This window comes from Labeo rohita, chromosome 3 (assembly GCF_022985175.1).
Source record: "Labeo rohita strain BAU-BD-2019 chromosome 3, IGBB_LRoh.1.0, whole genome shotgun sequence".
Lineage (NCBI taxonomy): Eukaryota > Metazoa > Chordata > Actinopteri > Cypriniformes > Cyprinidae > Labeo > Labeo rohita.
Window position 1 is genome coordinate 10,896,305 of NC_066871.1, and position 26,818 is coordinate 10,923,122.

Consider the following 26,818-nt stretch of genomic DNA (forward strand, 5'->3'; position numbering starts at 1 on the left):
GCTTTGAACGTTTTTTTCAGTGCTTTGAAACTAGACGGTCATTGGATAAACGCTGCGATTATGTCCCGCCCACGGACGCTCAGCGTCTCTGGGGGTGAATGAGGAGCAAATGAGGAGTGGGCTGGCCTGGACGCCGAGCTTCTGCGTGATGATTGGAGGGTCTGTCGAAAGATTGCATCTCCTTTTGACTGACAGCGATTTTGTACTATAAGGAATCACTGAAGCTATTCGCGCTCAGTCCCATCGCGGATTTCTCAAGTTCAGTCGAAATAAAAACTGCTGCAACCTATTTCTTTATATTTGCTTGGCGAAATTGCTTGATTTTCATCATACATTTCACACAATTATACAACACATTCCTTGTTTCACTTTTACAGAGTTTAATATTTTTTTTAGATCGTTCATTCATGTTAATATTTAATGTAGTAATCAATATATATATATATATATATATATATATATAGATTGCTACATTAAATATTAACATGGAGGATGACTATAAATTAATATATATATATATATATATATATATATATATAGTAATCTTGAAAAATTTTAACATAACATAATGAAACCTTATATTTCTATTAAAATACTTTATAAATAAATAAATAAATAAATAAATAAATAAATCTCCATAATAACCTTATTTAAATTGCAAAATATTTATACTATATAGTAGCATCTGACTAAAAGAAAAAATACATCATATTTTGCATAATAAAACTAAAGCTTTTTTTTTTTTTTTTTTACGATTGTTTGCATTGTGACTTACTTATGACAATAAGGCACATTCTTGTGAATAAATAAATAGACAATTTTATGATGTAGGCCGAAAATGAGCTTCCCCCTATTTGACAGACCAGTAGCCGCCACTGAATCTGAGGGTACTAAAAAATCAAAATATTGAAAAATCGCCTGTAAAGTTTTCCAAATTAAGTTCTTAGCAATGCATATTACTAATCAAAAATTAAGTTTTGATATATTTACACTAGGAAATGTGTAAAATATCTTCATGGAACTTGACCTTTACTTAATATCCTAATGATTTTTTTCATAAAAGAAAAATTAATCATTTTGACCCATACAATGTATTTTTGGCTGTTGCTACAAATATACCTGTGCTACTTAAGACGTAAGGTTTTGTGGTCCAGGGTCACATAAGTTATTCAGAGAAAGCTATTGCTTTAAAATGGCTTCGAAACCAGTATTATGTCAGTTATTATGTCAGTTATATTGACAGATTTTACATGAATGGAAAAATCAGCATCTCTCATTTCCACAACATGATTATGTCATGATTTATTCCCAAATACAAATTCCAAATCGTTCCAAACCTGTATAACATTTATTTCTTATGGCCTACATGAAAAGTTCAGCAGAATGTCCAAGCTGTGTCACATTTATCTATCAAAAACTTGTCTAAAAAAAGTTCATGCTGCCCTTTTCCATGGAATGAAAGTGAAAAAAACATAAATCTAAATATTTCAGATTAGTAATACTGACAAACTAAATTATGTCTTAAGATGGTTTTTCCAGGTACCCGAAGGTCCGCGTACAGTGTCACCAGAATAGTATGTGCGTACTGTACGCACACCATTCGATTGTGCAGATCGCACATGCACATCGGTTTTGCATTAATCAGTTGTTCCACACGGTCCGCAAATTTTCCAGTGGAACTTTGATACTTTAACACTGTTGACGCAGGGTTTTTTTTCATGTCCGTGGTGGAATACAAATTTTACCGAGGGAACCACGCCAGAAAAAGTGTGTTTTACCCCCCCGGAAAGCGATTTTTACTAGCCTTTTGGACTAGTTTTGAGTAGCAGTTGGGTGAATTTTGTTGTAAAAACCTGGCAACCCTGGCAACAGTGGTCCAGGCCATTATTTCATAATACAAAATGAAACTAAAGAGACGGAACAACAACAACAAGATAACGGAGACTGCAACAACAACAGACGCCCACATTCACAAGCGCGTTTGTGAGGAGGTTATGAGAGATCCGCTATTTTAGTTTAAAAGAGTACAAGAGATTTTTATCAGTCTTGACTTTTGGAGAAAAATACACAAGAAACTAGACAAAGATGAGGCTTTCTAGTGCTTATGTGTCACTTCACTTGTTTTTCCTGGTCTGATGATTCATACAACCCAAAACATGACAATAATTGACCATTTACAGCAGCAATAATCAGCAAAATATGCAATTTCCGTCCGGCCGTCAACATGGCCGACTGATGACGTGTCATGAAAACACTCTATACAGATTGTGTCAAAGCAGCTTTACAGTGTGAAACAGAAATATAGTGTGTTGATAATATAAGCCAGTTCATTGTTGTTTGAAAGTCTGCAAACGAAGTGTACTTGGGCCTTATGGTCACCATTCACTTTCATTGGAAAAAGGCAGCATGAACTTTCTTCAAAACATCGCCTTTGATGATCCACAGAAGAAAGTCAGTCATACGTGTTTGGAACGACATGAGGAAGAGTAAATGAAGACTGAATTTTCCTTTTTTTGGTGAACTCTCCATTGAACCCTCAGGCACTTGAAGAACCAATCATAAATGTCACTTGCACATTTTAAGCAGAAATAGATAAATATGCTCTGGAATCTATCCAGAGAGCCTATCTTTCTTCCAGCAGAGGAGAACATTTATTGCCATGACGATAAGTCATTTATCATCCCAAGAAGATACATTTGCACAGATATTCGGTAGGGGCATTGATCTGTATCTGACAGGGGGCTGAGGTACTTCACTTAAGGAGCATGACTTCTTAAGCCACGTATTATCTCATCTCTCTGACATCCAGCACCTCGACCCCCCCAGCATGGCGACAACAAACCCCACGGCCACACTTGCACTACAGGGTTAACGTCTCCTTTTCATCCGATTGCACGGTCCTTGTGGTCCTGCCTTAGATAAGAGGAAGAAATGATTTATTGGACGCCAGTGAAGAAAGGTAGCCCAGTTTGCTTTGAGTCAAAGCCCTGCTCATTGAGATATAACCATGAACGTGGCCAGCAGGGGATGGGCTGTGACAGGCTTGAGGAAACGTGGGATTGGAGTGATCTCGAGGCCACACAAGCGCAGAAATAACCCATTTTCAGCATATGAGACGGGCCGTTTTCAGACAAACAGTTTACACTAACTATTTATTGACAGGAAACAGGACCTGGATCTGAAAGGCATGAAATAAACAGGCCCTGCTGTTGCTGGCTTTGTCTCAGCGCTGTTTGCCACGCAGACAGGGCTCTGAAATAAACAGATGCAGAGGCATTTACGCCGAGCGGCTCGCCATATGCATCATCTCTTATCAGAAACACGAAACAGCTGAGCGCGAAAACAACACGTACCTTCAGTCAGGCGAGGCGACTAACACGCAATAATCGTGTCGGCTGTCTAAAAACCATCACGGGCCTCTTTGATTATGAAAAATCTCTCAGGCTGATGAATCGCATGGATCACGCCGATGAGGTGATAAATAACCTAGACGTCATGTGACTCAGCAGCCTTATCAAACATCCTCTCGGCTTTGACGGTTACAACTCAGGTAAACACTAAGTACTTCATTTACAAGAATACACTGACATAAACATTCCCGCTCAAATTTGTTAACATAGACGAGATGAAAGGACTGCTTGTTTGGTATGATGAAGTCGGCGCTGATTATTTAATAGAACAAAATCTGCATTCATGAAGCCGACTGTTTCCTGCTGTGATGACAAAGGCATTTTCTTAGCTATTTGTTTCTCTTTTTCTTTCTTTGTCTTATAAATATCAGTCGCTGAATGAATTATTACACTGGCCTGAGCAATTAAAGACCGCAGGTAGCGTCTAGACTCAATGAGACATTCAGGTGGATTATATGTGGCATTTAAAGTCTTAATTACAAAGCGTCAAGCTGAAGGTTTGGGTTTCTAATGCTAAAGGGTTTGGTGAAAATGTAAGCATTACGCTATTACACTCTTAAAAATAAAGGTTTCAAAAGGGTGTTTTTGCAGTGATGCCATAGTAGGACCATTGTTGGTTCCCCAAAGAGCTTTTCAGTGAACAGTTCTTAAAAGAACCATTTTGAAGAACATTTTAAAAATCTAAAGAACCTTTTTCAACTATAAAGAACCTTTTCTGCATTTGAAAGGTTCCATGGATGTTCAAGGTTCTTCATGGAACCATTGATGCATCGAGTGCACTGTGTTCTCTAAAATAGTTCATGTCATGAAAGAACCATTTTTGGGTTCTCCAAAGAACCTTTTGCAGTTCTTAAAAGAACCATTTTTTCTTAGTTTGAAGAACATTTTAGTAATTTAAAGAACCTTTTGCTATAAAGAACCTTTTGTTCAATGAAAAGGCTCTTCGCTGAAGCAAAAGAGCCTTTATTTTTAAGAGAACACAAGTTATACACCGAACGTTTTACACTTACAGGGTTAGAAGTTTGATAAAATCCCTGCAATATCCTACTGTTCATAAAGTGGAACATATGAACTCTAAGAGCTCAAACTATTTAATGGAATCATTCACTTGGAAAGACATGCAACTTTGTGCCCTTTCGGGTCAATTTTCTTGTTTCTGACATCAAGGCTAAGCCAAGCTATTTATCTCTGTAGAACAGAAAGCTGATTCACACATATTTAAATAGCCTGAGTTATGCTAATTAACATAAACAACCAGGAAATGTGTGAGATGACTTGATCTGATGATAGAGGACAGAACAACAAAAAACTCATCCTATTTCATATACTAGGAGCTTTCGTTTTACTGTCTTAATGAGCAATATCAAGATTAAAGTGATAGTTCACCCAAAATTCTGTTATGAATTATTCACCCTCATGTTGTTCCAAACCTGTACGACCTTTGTTCATTTTCAGGAAAACAAATGAAGATATTTTTGATGAAATCCGACAGTTTTCTGACCCTGCATAGAAAGGAATGCAACTACCACGTTCAAGGCCCACAAAGGAAGTAAGGACAGTGGTAGTAAAATAAATAAATAAATAACGACTTTAGTCAACAGTTTCTACTCTTTCATCTTCAATGTGCATTCACGACATACACGCATGTGTCTTGGTACTCTTGTGGGCGAGTGTCAAAGACTAACGAAAGAGAAGAAACTGTTGAATAAAAGTTGTTATTCTAGTTTTCTTCGCGCACAAAAAGTATTCTCCTACCTTTCTGGGCTTTGAACGTATCAGTTGCGTTACTGTCTATGCAGGATCAGAAAGCTCACGGATTTCATGAAAAAATATCTTAATTTGTGTTACAAAGATGAACAAAGGTCTTACAGGATTGGAACGACACAAGGGTGAATAATTGACAGCAATTTTCATTTTTGAGTGCACTATCCCTTTAAGCGACACTTTACAATAAAGTCCTTAAAAATTTGAATCACTGTGTAATAAGAAGCTACTTTAGAACAATAATATATTAATATAATAACTTTAGTCAAGACAGCAAGCATTCATAATATTTATATTTAATTTCACTTTGTGAAGTCACAATGATTACTACAAGTTATAAAATGTCAAAACTCAGTTATTACTTTCCAGAGTGATTTCTAGACCAGAAACGATACTTAAAAAAATGATTGTGTAACCTACTGTAACAGGCTAATTGTGTTATTATCCAGCTATATAGCCTATACTGTATTTGTAGTTATATTTTGTCTTCTCGTTTGTTTTAATATGAGTATGTTTTTATATGTAACCCAGGTTTTTGATATGCAGTGACAAGCAGGTGGTCAACTGATTTTTTAAAGATATTTCCTCAGCCTCAATCTGTTCAGTTTTGTCTCTTGCCAGCCATAACGTTGCCATATCTAGGCTACGACTTTTTACAAGTTAATTTCAGTTTTCCTTTCTTTATAAATAATGACAACAATTATGTTTTGACTATAATTCTGGCTATAGTTCTGACTAGCATCAGGTCCGATATGCTGATATGCTATGTTTAAAACGCTACAGAAATGTTCATTTTGTAATGCTCATAATTAAATGTATACTTGTAACGCCTCCCACTTACAACAATTTGTTTTGATATCCTCTAAGCTACATTTAGGGCGATAAGACCCTTGTATAATTAGCACCCGTAATATATAAACAAACATACAGCAGTGCTGCAATACTTGAATGTCTCTGAAGGACTGTATAAAGTATTGCTTCCAGCAGCAGCAGCCAATGAGTCTTTAGCGGGGCGGAGGTGAGTGAGTGAGAGAGAGAGCGGCTGCAGCTCTCAATGGAAGTTGCTGTAAGTGCGCTGGACCTGTACACTACATTTCACTCGCTTCAGTTCGCTGTGAGCCGGAGCTCTGCTCGCACGTACACAACGAACAGCCGCTTGTTGCTTTAGCTGCTCCAAAGTGCGCCGGAGCACCTGGGATACCTTGCGACACCTATTTACTGATTCGCGTTTATAATCATAGTCGCTGCGACGTTTCATCAGGCGCTGCCGGTGAATTTAAGAGAGGGGCTTATTACAGTTTGACTTGGTTTACGTGGCTGCATGCAACCGTCTGGATTCTTACCGATAGTTAGTGCACATCAGTCAGATGTGGTTTGCAACATGTTGAAATAACAGCAGGATCGCAACACTGGACCTGCAAAGTAAGAGCGGATCTTCACGCACTTTGGGGATACATTAAGTGAGTGTGCGTTTAAAGTGGGCTAAATACTATTTAAGGGAGGAGAAATAAAAAAAAGGCTGACTGGATTCCGTAAAGTGAATCAGTGGGGTGTCATCAGTGTAATGCATAAATGTAATTACCGCCAGACTCAGTATATTCATAAACCCATAATGACGTGTGCGCAGTGATCGCGCACTTTCACGGGCATCACTCGCAGTAGCTGCATTTAACTGTTAATGAAAAGCACATTATTTGCCGACATCACCGGGAACTTTCGACTGGACGGAATGTACGTGTTCTAACTGTCAGTTCTCGGTAATAAGAGTTAAACTTGCGGAACGGAGCGCGCAATGGACGCCGGTGGATCTGATCCCACAGTGAGACAACCTAAAGCACACAGACCTGGGAGACACAACACGGCAGTGGAGGAGGACAGTGTTTACTCAGGAGGCGACGGTTCCCGTAAAGCCACGGCGCGTACTTACTCAACAGCACTTCTTGTCGCGTGTGTGGACGAGAATGCCATTATGTGTGATCCTAAGAGCACTTCTTCCAAGATTTTTACGCGTTGTTCCGTCAGCGGGAATGGAAAGAGAAAGTTTGCATTGTGCACTTGGAGTTGGTGGGCGTTTTTCTGCATGCAAGTCCACGTGTTGAGAGCGGTCACACAAGGTAAGAAAACCGTATTTGCACCTGATGGGCTTTGAATGTGACACAGCAGCTTCATATAGACACTTATGTATTCTGATATATGGGTGAGTCTTTGTTTAGAGGCACTTTTGACTACTTGATCTGACAAAGTGTGCAAGCTTCCCTGGCTGGAATATATATCTGTTCATGGCCTTAATCAGATTTCAAGCGAATTTTGGTGTAATGTGATGTATGGGGTGATGTTTTGATGTTATGTGTGATTGTAATTGTTTTCGCTCGTTTTTTAGAGAGAAAGTTGGATAAGCCTTGAACATGCTAGCACAAGTTATCTAGCTAGCCGTCAATTGTGAAGGTTTACTGTTAAAAAGAAATTAATTGTTAAAAATGAACTAGGTTGGTAATGACAGTTTCTTTCTTTCTTTCTGGACTGGGAGAAACACCTTCCCTGTCAATTTGCATTAACACCATCATAACCAAATATAAAGCTTTATGGAAAAACTTTATTGTTTTTCAAAATGCATTTTTCAGCATTTTTGAAAATTCTAATCGTAAACATCAATATCAAATCAACTGAAAATGTTTTTTGTATTTAAAAAAGTGTTTTATGATGATGAAGTGCGAAGTAGGTATTTTGGCTGATCTATCTCAGAAATTAGCACTGGCACGGTAAAAAAGTTTAAATCTTTTTTAATCTGTTTTACAAAATGACAAATGCAACCCTGGACCACAAGACCAGTCATGAGGGTCAGTTTTGTTTTTTTTTTAAATTGAGATTCATACATAATCTGAAAGCTGAATAAATAAGCTTTCCATTGATGTATGGTTTGTTAGGACAATATTTGACTGCGATACAACTATTTAAAAATCTGGAATCTGAGGGTGCAAAAAAATCTAAATATTAAGAAAATCGCCTTTGAAGTTTTCCAAATGAAGTTCTTAGCAATGCATATTACTGATTAAAAATTAAGTTTTGATATATTTGCGGTAGGAATATCTTCATGGAACACGATCTTAATATCCTAATGATTTTTGGCATAAAAGAAACATTTATCATTTTGACCCATATTGCAACGTGCTACCGTGGTTTTGTGGTCCAGTGTCACAAATATTTAGGGAAAATAACCTTTAAAATCATCCAAGTGAACAAAAAAGTTCTCCTACTTGAAGAATCACTTAAATTCTGTAGTGGATTCATGTTGGAGATTATGAATAGTGCATGATCAATGTGTTTGACACTGAAGTCATAAGACTGCCAAACTTGATTTCAATGATAATGGAATGTCAAATATCTGTCTGGCTGTGCAACAGACAGTTGAGCTGAGATCGCTGGACCTGAACAATAGAGGAGTCATTAGGTCAGGCTGCATGCGTGGTCACAGATGGCATATGCATCCTTTGGCTGTGATTCCCTGTGTAATGTTTCTCATACAGGGAAAATGTGATGATTGCATATGCACAGTGGGCCACTTGGGGACAAGAGTAACAGTTGGCATGCTGAGCAAAGAAAGTGACTGGTTAGTGCTGTTGTAGGACCTCTTGATGTATGTACTGTGATCTTATGAAGTCTTGTTTTTCTTAATGTGATGATGGAGTTGGTTTTGACAGAACTGGTGCGGTTTATTTTTATGAAATTAGTTATTTTAGTCATTGGGGGGTATAATAGAAATGATCAGCCGTGTGTGACTATTAATGACAGGCTCCTTTATTCTTCTGTCAAATTATTTTTATTGAAAAATAACCAAAACAGCATGCCTCATTAAAAGGAACATTTTTAATTCCGTAATACGACACAGATTAGAGTCATTTTCTCCCTGTAATCAAAAGGATAAATGATCTAAAAAAGAAAAGACACCGAAATTCGCATGAATTAAAACCTCATCCTGCTTTAAGCTCTTTCCACCCACAATACATGTATTTTTGTCACTTGTGCCATTTGCATTCCTGAAGGCACCATCAAATTAGTAGCAGCAGTTTTCTTTGTGAAAAAAACACAGATGTTTAAGAAAGAATTTAAAGGTGTTTTAACCAGCTACTGTCTAGATCAAGCTATAAATATAAAAATAAAAGACAAAAACAATTCCGTGTCTAAAAGCCTGAAATCTGCTTTCGGGTACAAATAGACTGGTATTTTGTTTTATAAAAAAGAAAAACTGACTTCTCTCTACAAGAAGAAGCTGAATTAATATCCATATTACATTTACTTTGCCATAACTATCTGAAATAGTCAAGTGCATGTTTTTCGTCCTTAAAGATAAACACTCACTTAAGATAAAGCCCCATCACTGTAGCAAGAGAAAATGTGTCCACTTTAAGGCATAGTTCACACAAAAATGAAAATAAGCCGAAAATGTATTTCCCTCCCGGGCCGTCCAAGATGTAGATGAGTTTGTTTGTACATCTGAACAGATTTAGAGAAATGTAGCATTACATTACTTGCTCACAAATGGATCCTCTGCAGTAAATGGGTGCCGTCAGAATGAGAGTCCAAACAGCTGTTAAACCATCACAATAATCCACAAGTAATCCAAACAAATGATGAAGACAGTTTACCTTTTATACATAAGCATTTTTTTTTTTACTGGAGAATGAATACAGGACTCATAAGGGTAAATTTTAAATCGCCTTTAAAATTGTCCAAATTACGTTCTTAGCAATGCACATTACTAATCAAAACTTAAGTTTTGATATATTTACGGTAGGAAATTTACAAAATATCTTCATGAAACATGATCTTTACTAAATATCCTAATGATTTTTGGCATAAAAGAAAAATAGACTATTTTGACCCATACAATGTATTTTTGGCTATTGCAACAAATATACCTGTGCTGCTTAAGACTAGTTTTGTGGTCCAGGGTCACACGTACGTCTTAATGATGGATCTTTGATGGAGCTTTTCGTTTCACAAAACAATAATTGGTGGACTGGAATGGTGGATTGCTTTTATCAGCTGTTTTGACTCTCTTTCTGACGGCACCCATTCACTGCAGAGGATCTACTGGCAAACCAGGTGATGCTAAATTTCTCCAAATCTGTTTAGATGAAGAAACAAACTCATCTACATGGATGGCCTGAGGGTGGGTGAGCTATTCCTTTAAGGTATATTCCTTTCATTGAGTGATCTTTAGCTCATATCTTGCGCCATTGGAAACATAAATGAAATGAAAATCTTTTATTTGTATGTATAATGAATACTGTCAGAGCTATGCTCCAAAGTCTACTTTATATACGCCGCTGGGGTTACTAATTAACTTTAAACATACGGAAACAGTCATTGAATGCTCTGTTAAGAGGATGCATTGACCTCATATCAGGCGAGAAATGGTAGAGCAGACAGTCTTTTTCTATGCGTGCGGAGGCGTGTGGTTACCGTAACTCACAGTCGCAGTCTTTTATTGCATGCTTCCAACTCTATATACTTTAATTTCTAAAGGTTCAGCAAAGTTGTTGAGGTGCGTGCAGTGTCAGCCACTTCCCAAGTCCTGTGTCAAGGTCTTTTGATGTTTGGAGAGCTCCCAGCACTGTTCTGGGAATGGGCTAGATATTATTGATCTGAATTGAGGAGCCAACAGCATTATCGGAACTGGCATATTGGAATGAGGTTGACATGTTAACCTTTCTGCTTTATTCAAGACGACTATATAAATCTGAGTGTTAAGATTAGGTTTTTAAGATCTCAAAGCCGCTGTTATTTTTATTTTTAGATAAGCCAAAAGCGCGGGCATTAAGAAACCGGTCACGCTTTGGATTCCAAAGACAAAGTTGCCATTTATACTCTAAAAATGCTCTTGGCTCTCATATTGATGCGGAAAAACCTGGGCAAATCTGGCTTTTTGCAGGTGTTTATATTTGACTCAAATCATAAACTTCTGCTGGCAGTTGAATTTTCTGGCTGCTTGGGTCTGGCAGAGGACCACAGTGCCCTTAAAACCAAACACCCGGGCAGAGAGGGAGTTTGTCAAGCAGTAGCAGGTGCACAATCCCCTGCCGTGCTTCTAGAAAGGTCTCTGGGCTAATGATGTTTGTACCAGAGCATTGTGCAGGTAAATGTAGTTTCGTCCACAAGAAAGTGCTGGTGCCCTGTATATCATCTGCTAGATGTGCCAGCAGACACATCCACCTGACTCATTTATGGCTGTAAACTTTTAAATTTCATTGCCTCGCCATCTGTGCAATCAGCTCCTGCTCAATTTTTCATTTTCTGCAGTGTCCTTCTGTATTTGAAGAATGTGCTTGACTTTGATAAAAAGAGTCAGGCTTCATATACTGTACCTGTGTTTTTAATGACTTGCAAACTTAAAAACCTGTCTTTGTGTTGTTTGTTGAACATTATTGTGACTCTGTACATTTTTTTAATTATGTGATAGTGTCAGAATGATACAAATTAGTAAAGTTTTGCACCATATGGCAACATAAAGGTTTGTATAATTCACAGTCGTCGGTATTTGTAGTATAATATAAATGATTTGTATTATGCATACATCAGTTGTTTGCAGTATTGTTCTGAAATGAGCATTTTAATAGTTAACTTTTACTTTTTGTTTTTTTGTTTTTTGGATCATCAGTCATCAAAGCTCAGTAAATATTGGTTACAGACACTTACTTTAAATTTCACCAAGCTAATTACTCACTAAAAACTCTCACAAATCATGTTTACATGCCATTTAAAGTCATTTTTACATGCACTTATTTTAATGTAACAAAGTGGTTATAACTAAGTTTGTGAGTTGTTCACTTACTTTTTTCAGATTAGTCTTCCTATTAACACCATTATATTGTTCATTCAGACGGTTTCGCGAAACACCAAACACACACAAACACAAGAGGCGTGATTTATTGTCACATAAACCAATCACAGCTGAGCATAACCAGTCATATCCAATCATATCGGGATGGAGGCATTGCCTCTTCTCACTTGACTTTCCCCCATTCATTCTTAATTACCCCCCAGCAAACTCACGGCACGCTTTAGGGCATCTGTTAAAACTCAATGGGCTCTGGGGAGGCGAGAGAGACCCGGATTCCTGCACTCAAAAAAATAATTTGTTGGATGAACTCAAATTAATTGAGGGCAGGATTTCCATGTAATAAATATGTGTAACCCCAACTCATAAAAAACAAATTCATGCAATGAAATGTAATTGAGTTGAGCCAACTCAATTTGATCCAATATAGTTTAAATGAAATTGATATGTTTTTAAAGTGATTTATTTTATGCTTGTTGAACTCAAACTAAAACATTTCACTGGAAAACAAATTACTAGGCAGAAATACTACACTCAAAAAATGATATATTGAGTTTACTTAACTTTAGGCATTAACCAACTTGTTAGGCATTAGTCATATAATGGCATGCGCAATGGCAGCCCTGTGCAAAGGATGATGGGAAGGGGAAATCCACTTCCTAGTTACATAAGTAAAATGATTTATGTACTCTCAACTCAAATGAATCAAGTAAAGTGGTTGTAAAGAACTGTGTTGGATTAACTTAATTTACTTAAGTAAATTGAACAAGCATAAAATGTTATTTTGGCCTACTTAATTAAAACATGTTCTTACAAAATGAAAATATTGAGTTAAACCAAAACGCAACTGTTTTAAGTCAGTATAACACAATGCAATTGTTTAAAAGGGAAACACAATTCATTTAACACAATGGTGTTAAATGAAACAGTTTTACTTTAGAAAATCAAGAGATTTATATGCTTTTTAATGTCCAAATTTGTAATATTTGAATTGTGATTTTTTTTCTCTCATCCAATTTTTTTTTGAGGAAACTGCCACCCTTGCCTCGTCGAAGGAAACACCCCTCATATATATATATATATATATATATATATACACACACAAACAATGCACACACACACATACACACATATATATTACAGAAAAATAAATATATATTATAAAGACAAATGGAAAAAGGAAAAAAGTTTATATTTGTGGAGGAGCAAGTGAAAATATCGGTAGGACAAACAGAATTATGAGCTACTGGGGGGGGCAACTGGGGGCTGAGCCCTGCTGCCATCGTTTTGATTATTGATTTGTACACAAATCATTGTGATTGCATGTAATGCAAGAGCACACATTCATTTCACAGCTGTGCAGCACTGCCAGCTCGTCCAGGTGAAGGATACCACACAGTATTTCATGTCAAAGTTGAGAAATTGCCTTCTATCTTCTAAATTAAAATGATGAGTACAACTCCTGGCATGACAAATTGTGTCAGTTCTGCTTAACATAAATTTTGTGTTTTTAGCTCCCTTTCATGTGCTGCTTTAAAGAAAGGTTAATCATCAAGTCTGTTGTTTTCATAAAGGTTAATGAAATTAAGACTTGTTTTTCCACAAGTAACATTGGGTAAATTAGCCGTTGTTTTATTTCCTTGATTGTATTGCTCAAACTTTGATTGCGTTTCCAGCTAATTGCAAAGTAAATTAATTTCTAAGACCAGATTTGACACTTTTCTCAAAAAAGATTTAAGGAGACTACTAACTCTTCATGAAAGAAAGAAAGAAAGAAATGAATGCATTTAATTAATGTAAAATCACAGTACAATACAGGATAAATATCTACTGATTTGGAAGTTAAATGTAAACTTTTATCTAAAGAAATACTTGTTTTATTATAAACACAAAGTCATACTAAAAAAGCTGCTGCGAGCATCTACTGGTACTTGACAAGAACACATCTCATCGCAATTAACAAGATGTGTGAGTCATTATGTTATCAGTACGGGCTGTCAGGGTATGTCAAAGCAATCATGAGCAATCTGTAATCACCAGGGTTTTAAATATACAAAATACGTCAATACCTTATTTAATTGCCATTGTTACTTAAGTGTTCTGTCATAATAATCATAAAGCATCGGTCATTTAACAACCATCTAGTCAATTTGGCAACCCAGGCTCTTTGGAAATATGTGACTCTGCACAGTACCTTTCTCACTGCAGTTTCACACTAGTGACAATAAAATACCAAAAATTTTTGTTCCTTTCCACACATTATGATTACAGATGCAGATTATCTATGGATAAAGACTTATTTTTGTGTGGTTCCTTGCACAGTACTGTTCTGATCTCAAAACACGTTTTACCACAGTGCATTATTTGTAAACTAATGCATTTTAAAGGATTAGTTCACTTCCAGAATAAAAATTCCCCGATAATTTATTCAGCCCCATGTCATCCAAGATGTTCATGTCTTTTTTTCTTCAGTCAAGAGTCAAAAAAAAAAAAGGATTTTAAGAAAAACTTTAAGAAAAACTTTTTAAGAAAAACTAGTGGACTTCAGTGGGAGCCGATGGGTTGAAGGTCCAAATTGCATTTTCAAAGGACTCTAAACGATCCCAGCTGAGGAGTAAGGGTCTTATTTAGCAAAATGAATGGTCATTTTCTTAAAAAAAAAGAATATTTATACACTTTTTAACCACAAATGCTCGTCTCGCACTAGCTTGACCTCCCACATTGCGTAATCACGCACTTGTGATGTAGGTGGAAGTACCGACAGATGCCCATCCCAGAGCATTTGACGAGCATTTGTGGTTAAAAAGTATATAAATTGTAATTATTTTTTAGAAATTTGCTAGATAAGACTCTTATTCCTTGGCAGGGATCATGTAGAGCCCTTTGAAGCTGCATTGAAACTGGAATTTGGACCTTCAACCCGTTGATCCCCATTGAAGTCCACTATATGGAGAAAAATCCTGGAATGTTTTCCTCAAAAACCTCAATTTCTTTTTGACTGAAAAAAGAAAGACATAAACATCTTGTATGACATAGGGGTGAGTGAATAATCAGGATTTTTTTACTCTGGAAGTGAACTAATCCTTTAATGTTTGCATCACATAATCCTCTTCATATGAATTGCTTTTCTGACATAGTCATTTTGCTCTGTAGCTCAATGTTTTCTGCCACCAGCATCTGCAGTGGAGAAAAAAATGACAATGCTGGTAGCGCCTCTTGTGGATGCATCATCTCAAAAGTTCTGTGAAATGTATCTTGAGCAACGTGTTTTAGTCAGATTTCCAATGAGCCTGCAATTTGTAAGTTTGTTTGTTTATTTTTTTTTATTTTTGTGGTACTTGACCATTATGTAATAACTTTTGCTGTGTTGTGCTTTTAGAAATGCATCTCCAGACCTCTTGCGCTCTGTTTCTTTCCTTTGCATTCTGTCTAGCTCCATCTCAAGCCCAAAACCAGCTTAATTATATACAGTAGAACTTTCCTTAAGACCAATTAGCCAACGAGTTGTTCAGGCAACCCCCTGACTAGTGTAAAAAATCTGTCATTTTGTGCATTGCTGTAATTCACAAAGCCTTTTTTTACACAGAAGCAAAGTTTACGCACTGGGGTGCTCAACCCTGTTCCTGGAGATCTACCTTCATGCAGAGTTCAGCTCTAACCCTGACCAAACACAACTGAACCAACTAATTAGGATCCATGAAGCACTTGATAATTATAGACAGGCGTGTTTGATCAGGGTTGGATCTAAACTCTGCAGAAAGGTAGATCTCCAGAAACAGGGTTGGGCACCCCTGTTTAAGCAGAAAGGCAAAGCTTTGTTGGACAGAACTACAAAATGTTCATTCTTCATGTTCGTAATGTTAAATATGATTTCATTTGGGATCAGCCCAAGATTGAGATGCATTTCAGATCTCATCAAGAGTAAAATGGATTGCTACTTATTATTGCCAGGGTTCAGATGTAATGGAATAGAAAATGAATAGGAATTTATACATTTGAAGAATGAATAAAATGCAAGAAATACATTCCTCAGCAAGAATGTAAAGTCAGCAAGAACGTAAAGCACTTGACGTAAAGATAAGTGTAATGCTGGGAATTAAAACAGATGACAAATTTCCAGCAAGTGAGGTTAGAAGTGTTTCAATCCACAAATATTAAAACCATATAACTTAATTAGATTTATTATGAAGTATGAAATCACGAGCACAGTTTGTTTTTTTTGTGTTAATTACATATGTGTTGTACTTGTTGTGCAGATGTGTGACCCTGGACCACAAAACCAGTCATAAAGCTCAATTTTTAAAAAAAAATGAGATTTATACACTGACCAAAATTATGAAGCAACACTTTTGTTTTTGCCCCCATTTTTCATGAGCTGAACTCAAAGATCTAAGACTTTTTCCATGTACACAAAAGGCCTATTTCTCTCAAATATTGTTCACAAATCTGTCTAAATCTGCGTTAGTGAGCACCTCTCCTTTGCCGAGATAATCCTTCCACCTCACAGGTGTGGCATATCAAGATGTTGATTAGACAGCATGATTATTGCACAGGTGTGCCTTAGGCTGGCCACAATAAAAGGCCACTTTTAGGCCAGTTTTATCACACAGCACAATGCCACAGATGTCGCAAGTTTTGAGGGAGTGTGCAGTTGGCATGCTGACTGCAGGAATGTCCACCAGAGCTGTTGCCCGTGATTTGAATGTTCATTTCTCTACCATAAGCCGTCTCCAAAGGTGTTTTAGAGAATTTGGCAGTACATTCAACTGGCCTCACAACCACAGACCACGTGTAACCACACCAGCCCAGGACCACCACATCCAGCATCTCCATCTCCAAGATCGTCTGAGACCAGCCACCCGGACAGCTGCTGCAACAATGAGTTTGCATAGCCAAAGAATTTCTGCACAAACTGTCAGAATCCGTCTCAGGGAAGCTCATCTGCATGTTGTCTTCATCGGGGTCTCGACCTGACTGCAGTTTGTCTTGAGTGGGCAAATGCTCACATTCGATGGTGTCTGGCACTTTGGAGAGGTGTTCTCTTCATGGATGAATCCCGGTTTTCACTGTACAGGGCAGATGGCAGACAGCGTGTATGGCGTCGTGTGGGTGGGTGGTTTGCTGATGTCAACGTTGTGGGTCGAGTGGCCCATGGTGGCGGTGGGGTTATGGTATGGGCAGGCTTATGGTATTGGCAGGCTTATGTGATGAACAGCGAACACAGGTGCATTTTATTAATGGCATTTTGAATGCACAGAGATATCGTGACAAGATCCTGAGGCCCACTGTTGTGCCATTCATCCACGACCATCACCTCATGTTGCAGCATGATAATGCACGGCCCCATGTTGCAAGGGTCTCTACACAATATTTGAGAGAAATAGGCCTTTTGTGTACATAGAAAAAGTCTTAGATCTTTGAGTTCAGCGCATGAAAAATGGGGCGTTTATAATTTTGGTCAGTGTATGTTAGATGTATAGTTTGTTAAGACAGTATTTGGCTGAGATACAACTATTAAAAAATTTGGAGTCTTCAAAATCGCCTTCAAAGATGTCCAAATGAAGTTTTGATATATTGAATGTATATATTTGATATATATTGATATATTTAACAATTAATTTTAAATCTCTTTGTATAGCTTCATGAAGTTCTTTGGCGCTACTGATTACGTGACAGTTACTGCTTGAATACTTTGGATAATATTATTCATAATCAAACTCAATGACATTGACGCTTAACACTCAAATACTACAGAGCTCTAAAAACAATCTGTGTTCTTGTTGTCATTAACTTCATAATAGCTCTAATTATTTTATATGGTATTAGTATTTTTGGAATTATCAGCGTAAACTGTTACAACACAATTTCATTCTGTATAATTCTGTGTTTTTGAGAAAATGATTCAATGACTCACTGATAAAGAAAGTGTGATTTAGTTTCTTAATTAATCTGTCTTTTTGAAGGATTTGGTTGAAAGAATGATTTAAATGACTCAATCATAACAATTAACACATAAAATCACTTGTCACCACCTATTAGCATAACAATGTAACTTGCAGAATAAGTCACTAAGAAATCCCACCACTAATAAACAAACTGACAGCCTATCTAGAAACTGATGAAGGAGTTGAAATGAATGCTAGCAAATTTTTGTCACAAACCCATTGCTGCTACATTGATTAGCTAAGCAGTTCGTTCTAATTGTCAAAACATATCTGCAAGAGTAGCATGTATTTTAGCGGTTTATATATTTTTAAAAAACACCTGAAATAGCCCACTGGGTAAAACTGCTCTGTTGACATGATAAGACTGGGTGATTTACACATATATAAAAAGTGTCAGTTGTGTCGTGTCTTTAACATTCAAAAGGATCCAGGCTGTCGAGCAACTCATGTTCATCAGATACAACAGACATGTTTGTGGTGAATAATTTATCAGATGATAGCAGTTGCTCTGCCTGTTGGTCCCTAACAGGTTTAGGCAGGGCTTTTTGATTTCCAGTCATTTTAGCTGACATTACAGCCTGTTTTGAAGAACGCAGTCACCTGTTGTGATACTTGGCAGGCTCGCAATCTACCGCAACAATAAAAGTCTTTGAACAATAACAGTACTCCTGTTTATAATGACTCCCATATGTAAGCTAATAAGATAATTCCTGAGGTTCAGCTGGCACGCTTTCAGCTATTGTGTATTATAGACACAAGATGGGCTTGACTCATGCTGGATAATGGGCTTTGCAAACTCAGTAGTCTAAAACATGGCCAGCAGTGACCTTTCAACAGCCCTAGACATTTTTGTGTGGGAACCAAAATTCAATTTGTGCTTTGAAAGTCAAATCACACCAACACTTCTAGGCTTTCACAGCCTAGCAGTGTCTAAAATAAAATTTGATTTGACCTGTAAAAAAAAAAAATTACATTTTACACCTTGTGAAAAAGGTTCGTTTTAAACATTGTATTTGTTGGGGAATAATACACTTTAAAAGTATATACTTAATAGGGGTGGGCGATATACCAGTAGACACTATTAAATGGTGGAAAATTGTCAAACGGTATATATTTTGGACTTTATCGAGGTTACATACTCACGTGACATTTCTGTGCTGTGTGGTTACGAAACTCGTTTGCATGCGTTTCTAAGAATTGTGTTTTTAAAACAAGTGGTTTGGGAGTATTGGGAGTACTGAACTGAGTTATTTTGCCGCTTTATAGGCCTTGAACAGTTAAATACACACTTGTATGTGTCAAAATGCCCGTCTTTGCAAGTATCCTCATAAACACAGTGATTTAGGTCTGAAGTAAAAGCAAAAAGCTGTGAAAGGAAACACTTGTAACAGTATATTGGATCCGGGCAGCTCTTAAAGTGACAGCAGTCTAATGTTCCTGCTGTCTGTTGTGTATGTTAATCAAACAACAAAAGAGAGAAAATCTCTCACTGCTCTAAATCTGCACTAAATCACTTTTGTCACTTTAATAAGAGGAAATATACTGTATATTTAATTTACACAGTGAAGAACATGCAGTGTTTTTATACATTTAATTAGTTAATACATTATTTGTAGCATTTTTTTTTGGCATATTGCTTGTAATGAGCTTCTTATTTAATTGCAGACTGTTTACTTGTTTTCAGTGAGCTTGATTATTGATAAGAATTATGAAATTTATATGATTTTGATATCATAAAGACCTTATTTAAAGCACAAATTACTATATTGTGATATATATCGTTACCGTGAAATTAAATTACTCCTCATGATATAAGATTTTGGTCATATCAACTACTCCTAAAAGTGTAAACTGAATGTATTTTTTACTGACACTTAATTGCATGTTGATTGTAGTTAAATTAAAATAGTTTAAATGTATATTAAATGCAATTAGCTGAACTTTGGAGTTTTTTTTTTTTGACCCTTTAAGGATTTTTTTATATATGTGATTTTAAAATCTATTTTATACTGTAGTGTTTTATTGAAATATGCTAACGTACTGCTTAATGTAAGCAGTTATGGTAAAATAAAATACTAAAATAAACAAATTATGTTTGAGTTTGTATGTCATGTACACTGAAAAAAAAAAACAGTGTAAAATTTACTCTGAAACAATTTTAGCTCAAAATTGTTAGAAATTACACAAATAAATACAAAGGAAATAGCAAGCAGGGTTGCCAAGTTTTCACAACAAAACCCTCCCAATTCCTACTCAAAACTAGCCCTAAACTAGCCCAGTCGCATATTGAGGTGGGTCCCCCGTTAAAAATCAAATATAATAATTTGTAATTACAGATTTGTAATAGTTAAGTTGCAGTTTAGAACATTTTAAAATATTTCCCCACAAGGAATTTTATAGAGTTAGTTTAGTAAATTTAGATTGTATATGCACTAAACACACATCTTCGACAGTCTGTATTCATGTACTAAGGTGGTAAGTTGCTACCTTGCTTGGCTAACGTAAACATTATGCTAATGAACTCATACTTGGGTAGTTTCAGCCTCAGATGTCGTGCGCAGACCGTTGGCTGAACGTCTGATGGATACGGCACACAAAAGTGAAAACACTTCAGGAGTTTCGAAGTCGTCATCAGATTGGTTGAATTGTACAGGATTTTCATTAACCTTCTGCCTGGAAATAAAAATGTTGTGATACCAAACCCCTTCATTAAAAAAGAAAGCCATCGTGTTTACAACTGTAATGATGAGCGCTTATTAGGATCAACTAAATGCTGGATTTTACACTGTAAAAAAAACAATCTGTTGAGTCAATTTAAAATAATTTGTTACCAGGCTGCCTTAAAAATTTAAGTTCAGTCACCTCAAAAAAGTTTAGTCAACTTGTAATGTTAAGTTGCACTAAGTGACAACTTAGATATTTGAGTTGATTCAACTTAAAATTTTAAGGCAGTTGGGTAACATACCTAGTTTTTAAGTTTAACAAACCAAATTGTTTGTTAAGTCAACTCAAATATCTAAGCTGTCACTTAGTACAACTTAACATTTTAGGTTGACTAAACTTATTTGAGTTGACCGAACTTAAAAGTTTAAGACAGCAGGGTAACAAATTATTTTAAGTTCACTCAACAAATTGTGTGTGTGTGTGTGTGTGTGTGTGTTTTTGTTTGTTTGTACACTGTAAAAAAAAATCAAAAAGTAGTTTCAACTTAAAATAATTTGTTAGCCCGCTGACTTTGAATTTTTAGTGTAGTCAACTTTAAATTTTAAGTTACTTAATGTTAATTTAAGTGACAACTGGAATATTTTAGTTGACTAAACTAAAAATTTTAAATCAGCGGGGCAACAAATAATTTTAAGTTGAAACAACTATTTTTTTTACAGTGTATGTGAAATATTTAAAGTTCGGAGCACAAAATGTTTAAAAAATACAAATTCAAGAGTTTTACACAGCAATCTCTCTTACACACGTTTTTACGCGCAAAACAAAATGTGATTTTTTTACCTGTCAGTCATATGGCCTCTTGGGTGGGCCTTGGCCAAAGTTCCCAGACCTTCTGCTGTCAGTCTGAAGGTCTGGCTACGCGAGACTAATGCTTAGGAAAAGAGTTGTTTATTCCTATTAATATTGTTAATATATTGGTCTTTTTAAAACAAAAACAAACAAACAAAAAAAACAAGGGTGTTTTTTTTTTATCATGTTACTTTTACTGAGATTTTATAAAAGCAGTGATTTCACAAGAAGCCGTGTGTGTGTTCCAGTTATTGTACTGCATTGTTCATAAGCACAATGTGAAGTAGATCAATACAACATTGTGTGGTATATTAAAAAACAGATATGCACTTGGGATGCGCTTTTATCCAAAGATATCTAAGTATTTATGTTTCCTGGGAAACATTCTCATGACCGTGGCGATGCTAGTGCTGTGGTCTACAAGTTGAACTAAAGAAACAAAATGAAATTTCCAGGTTGAATAGATGTTTTGGCAGAATGTTTGAGCTATGGCATAATCCTTCATTCTGGTTGGATAGATGTATGTCGTCCAAAAGAGAACAGTGAACTGAATTGTGTGTTTTGTTCCTTCATATACAGCAGCACGCTCACCCACACAATTATCGATCACACAGAACAAATCCCTCTCCTTCTGATGTCCACAGTTTTATCTCGAATCGCTCTCTCACACTGCAGAACATTATGTTGAATATTAACGTGAGCAAATGTTTTCTGACCCTTCCGTGTTTTCTTTCTCATAGTGAATTGGAGCGGTTTTCCTTCATGAAAGAACCCACTTTGTGCAGTATTGCTGATAAGTAGGTCACCTGAAATGTGTTTAGACACATGTGAAGAGCAGCATGGGAACCAGATTTTGGTTTCGCAATAACACAGTTGTTATCAGTTGAAGTTTCTCAGTGGGTCACAAGAGCAAAAGGACAGAGTTCAGCAGGAAACACCTGTGAAAATGAGCGGCACCGCCAATATGCAGAGATTGGCGCGATGGCATTCGAAAGCAAATTTGCGCGGGAAGTCACTGTAATCACTTAAATCGTAAAATTGCGGGACCACCTATTAGGTCAAGCTCTCAAAGTCTTATTTGAAAAGAAAGGCTGTGAATTCTGAGCTAAGTCTCCTGCCAAATGGCTTCGTATAGTGTGGAATAATTTTTTTACACAATCAGCATTTCCTCTCACTGCTGGATCGTTGTCACGTAGTCTTTACTTTTTAATATATGACCGCAGGACTCCATAGGCAATCTGTCATCGGAATCGGGTGAAATGATGAGGTCATTTACATTTCTTCACTCCTTCTATGCAAACACGCGCCGTGCCTTGAATGTCACCATGAGTGGAAGCTGATTTGCTTATGATTTGCACAGATGATGCTGCCATGTTATTGAAACTGAAACCGCTTGAGCTGCTCAACTTAACCTCTGTGTCAGTGAAAATAGTGTCCTTTATGAAGGGAAAAATATTTTAAAAGTCTACTTTAAAAATGTGCTCTTTGATGGTTGGTTTTATATGGTTTTGAAAAACTTTTATACCATTTTCAAGATAATTTTCAGTTGAATGACTCCTGTTAATGTCACTATGACTTTAAAAGTAGTAACATAATAATAATAATCATAATCATAAAAAAAATATTTACACCTTAAATACATGTGAGTGTACACATCTTAATGAATATATATATTTTTCCATGAATTATTAATTTATAAATATCACTAAATATCATGTGTGAGGAGTCATACCACATGAACCTGAACCATTTTACCATTTTAGATCCTGAACTATAATAATAATAATAATAATAATAATAGATTATTTATCATTTCAGATCCTGAACTAACTTGAAGTATAATAATAACAATAATAACAATAATAATAATAGCTTAGTTACTATTTTAGATCCTAAACTAACTTTAACTATATAATAATAATAATAATAATAATAATAATCATCATCATCATCATTGATTATTTATAATCTAAAATAATAATAGATAATTAAATAATAATAATAGATTATTTATTTTATTTATAGATTATTTACTATAATAAAAATACTACTACTAATAATAGATTATTTACTATTTTAGATCCTGAAGTAGCTTGAACAATAATAATAATAATAATAATAATAATAATAGATTATTTGTAATCTAAAATAATAATAGATAATTAAATGATAATAGATTATTTATTTTATTTATAGATTATTTACTATAATAATAATTATTATTATTAGTAATAATAATAATAATAATAATAGATTATTTACTATTTTAGATCCTGAAGTAGCTTAAAACTATGATAATAATAATAATAATAACAATAATGATAGATTATGTAGCATTTTAGATTCTGAACAAAACTGAAATATAATAACAACAACAACAATAATAATAATAATAATAATAATAATAGATTTAATTACGTTTTTTTTTTTTTTTTTTGCCATTATGATATCAGGACAGTTATGCCAGTTATTTCACCCCAGAAATCAGAAATATAAAAATTATTTTAGAAATTAATTCAGAAATGAATTAATTTTTATGCTTATCATAGACAAGCTTTCATAGATGTATTTGGGTGTCACACACACAAAATTACTGGAGTATGTTTGTTGTAAAACATTAATCTTTGTTTTATTACAATATTTTACTTTAAAAATATAGATACAGACAAAACAAAACAAACAAAAAAGACAGCACAAAGGACAGCATCTATCTATCTATCTATCAATAGTGCTGCATTTGTTTTGCCTTACACACTGGCTGCACACAGTGTGGACATATTGCATGAACATTCAGCCCATGTTTTCAGTATGCATGTGCCATGGGATTAGCATCTCTCAGATGCATCGGAGATGTAGATGAAGTCGACTCCATTATGCTCTTTTTATGCTTCATTAGTTAAATTCAGGACATGCACAAACAAATACTGATGTGCATTCCCATGTGTTTTTTTTTCTCGAACAGAACCTTTTTATTTTATTTTGCCTGGCTGTATTGTAGTTCTCACATAAAAAGATCAAGGCTGATAAAAACCCGGTTGTCCTTTCAGACTAACTTCCTGAAATTAACCCCTCAGAGGATGGCTTCTGGGTTTATGGGTAAGGATTTACATGCAGTTATTTCAGCTTCCACTCGAAGCTGAATATTTTCAGTTAAAAGCTGAGCCGTCTGTGCCCCGAGACCATAAATTTGATTTCAACATGCCTCATCTTGTGTAATAGTTTTGAGAGGAAACAAACATTTTTGCAAGCATGTGATCCATGAAATTCCCTGACTTTTCCATTATGTATGTGTGTACGCAGGGACTGATGTTGAACGCTGTAGTAATGAACCCACGGCTGTGAAAGGCCGCCTGTGAACTCTACTGTGGCCGGGCAGTATGAAAATGAGCACGGCAGGTCGTGGGGGGGTGAGGAGGGCGTGTGACTTTGCCAGCTGTGGTGACCACTGGGGCGCACGGTGGCAGGTGGCTGATTTGCGTCGAGTGCGCCAGTTTCTAACAGCTTGACCCGAACCCCATGACATCATGCTCCCAATTGGCGACTGTGCGGGACTACACTCACATTTAATTATGCTGATTTAAATGAACTTTCTTCTAGTGCTCCACCCAGCGCTCTATTCCAAACAAGCTGCCTAGTGCCTTCTGTGGGAGCGTCTTAACTGAAATTGACCCTTGTAAGTGAGTGAGTTGGAGTGGTTGTGCAACATAGTGCTCAATACACATGAGATTCGACTTGAAATTGATTTTAATAAAGGTAAAATGAAGGAAAAGATTACACTAGTGCTATTTAAAAAAAGAAAAGAAAATAATACTTTATTCAGCAAGGACACATTAAATTGTTCAAATTCAAATTTATTTGTATAGCACTTTTCACGATACATATCATTGCATAGCAACTTTACAGCAAATTAAAGTTTTTACAATATATTAAGTAGTAGTATACTAGTGATGACTATGTCAAGTTGATGTACATATGGCAGAGATGTATGGTAAAGATCAATTAATGACATAATGGATTATAGCGTGGTAAAAGACTAGTTAGGTACGCAGGAGCTAAACCTGTGACAGTAAAGACATTTTATAATGTTACAAAAGATACTTTAAATAAATAATGTTCATTTGAACTTTCAGTTTATAAAACAGTTACCACAAAAATATTAAATGGCACAACTGTTTTCAACATTGATTATAATAAGAAATTTCTTGCAAATCAGCATATTAAAATGATTTCTGAAGGATCATGTGAGACTGAAGACTGCAGTAATGATGCTGAAAATTCAGCTTTGATCACAGGAATCAATTATATTTAAAAATCTATTAAAATAGAACAGTTGTAATAATATTTTACTGTTTTTACTGTGTTTTTAATCAAATAAATGGCACCTTAATGAGCATGAAACTTATTTTTAAAAGATTTAAAGGTTCTACCAATCCCAAATTGTTTGAAAAATAGTGTAGATGTCCAAATATTTCATTAAAAAAATTAATATAGTACATTTTTATTTATAATAATATTACACTGTAAAAAATGTTTCAACTTAAAATAATTTATTCCCTCGCTGACTAAGTTCTCACTTAACGTAACATTAAGTAACTTAAAGTTTCAAGTTGACTAAACTTAAAATTTTTAGTTAGCAGAGTAGCAAATTATTTTTAGTTGAGACAATTATAATATTTTTTACAGTGTAACGATATCAACATTAATATTATTTAATGTTGATATCACTAGTACTTAATTATTGCAAACTCTTTTCATCAATACTTTTAACCAGTTAACAAATTATAAAGGTCTTTGCACGATGAGTCAAAAATGTTTGCATTTGTTTCGTATTTGTCAAAATTTGTCACACACAGAACGTCACAGCGGCTTAGAATTGTCAAAACGCCTCTCAAAATGTTTGCTACGAATGTGAAAAATGCTGAAAATGAAAAAATTTTTTTTATTATTTATTTTTTTTTTTTATGACGGACTAAAGTTTCAGAGGCAGTGTGTAAACGTGATTGACTTGACTTGAGGTTGTATTTATTTTTTAATGTGCAAAATTTTGGACTCAAGGACCTTAAGTGCATTTTGACCCTGGACCAAAAAAAACACTAAAAAAGGAAAAAAAAATTAAATGAAGATTTATAAAATCAGTGTTAAATTTGTCCAAATTAACTTCTTAGCAGTGCATATTACTAATAAAAAATTAAGTTTTGAAATATTTACGGTAGGAAATTTACAAAATATCTTCATGGAACATGATCTTTACTTAATATCCTTCATTTTTGGTATAAAAGAAAAATCGATAACTTTGACCCATACAATGTATTTTTGGCTACTGCTACAAATATAATTGTTTTGTGTTC

General features: G+C 35.5%; 1 protein-coding gene across 1 annotated transcript in view; it reads left to right on the top strand.

Annotated features, from left to right (window-relative positions):
• Positions 1–6,219: 6,219 nt before the first annotated feature.
• sdk1a (sidekick cell adhesion molecule 1a) overlaps positions 6,220–26,818 on the top strand; it is a 397,596-nt gene continuing 376,997 nt past the window's right edge. The window contains 1 exon segment of the mRNA XM_051103029.1: positions 6,220–7,288. Within this exon segment, the coding sequence (XP_050958986.1) occupies positions 6,967–7,288 (322 nt within the window). The 5' untranslated portion in view covers positions 6,220–6,966.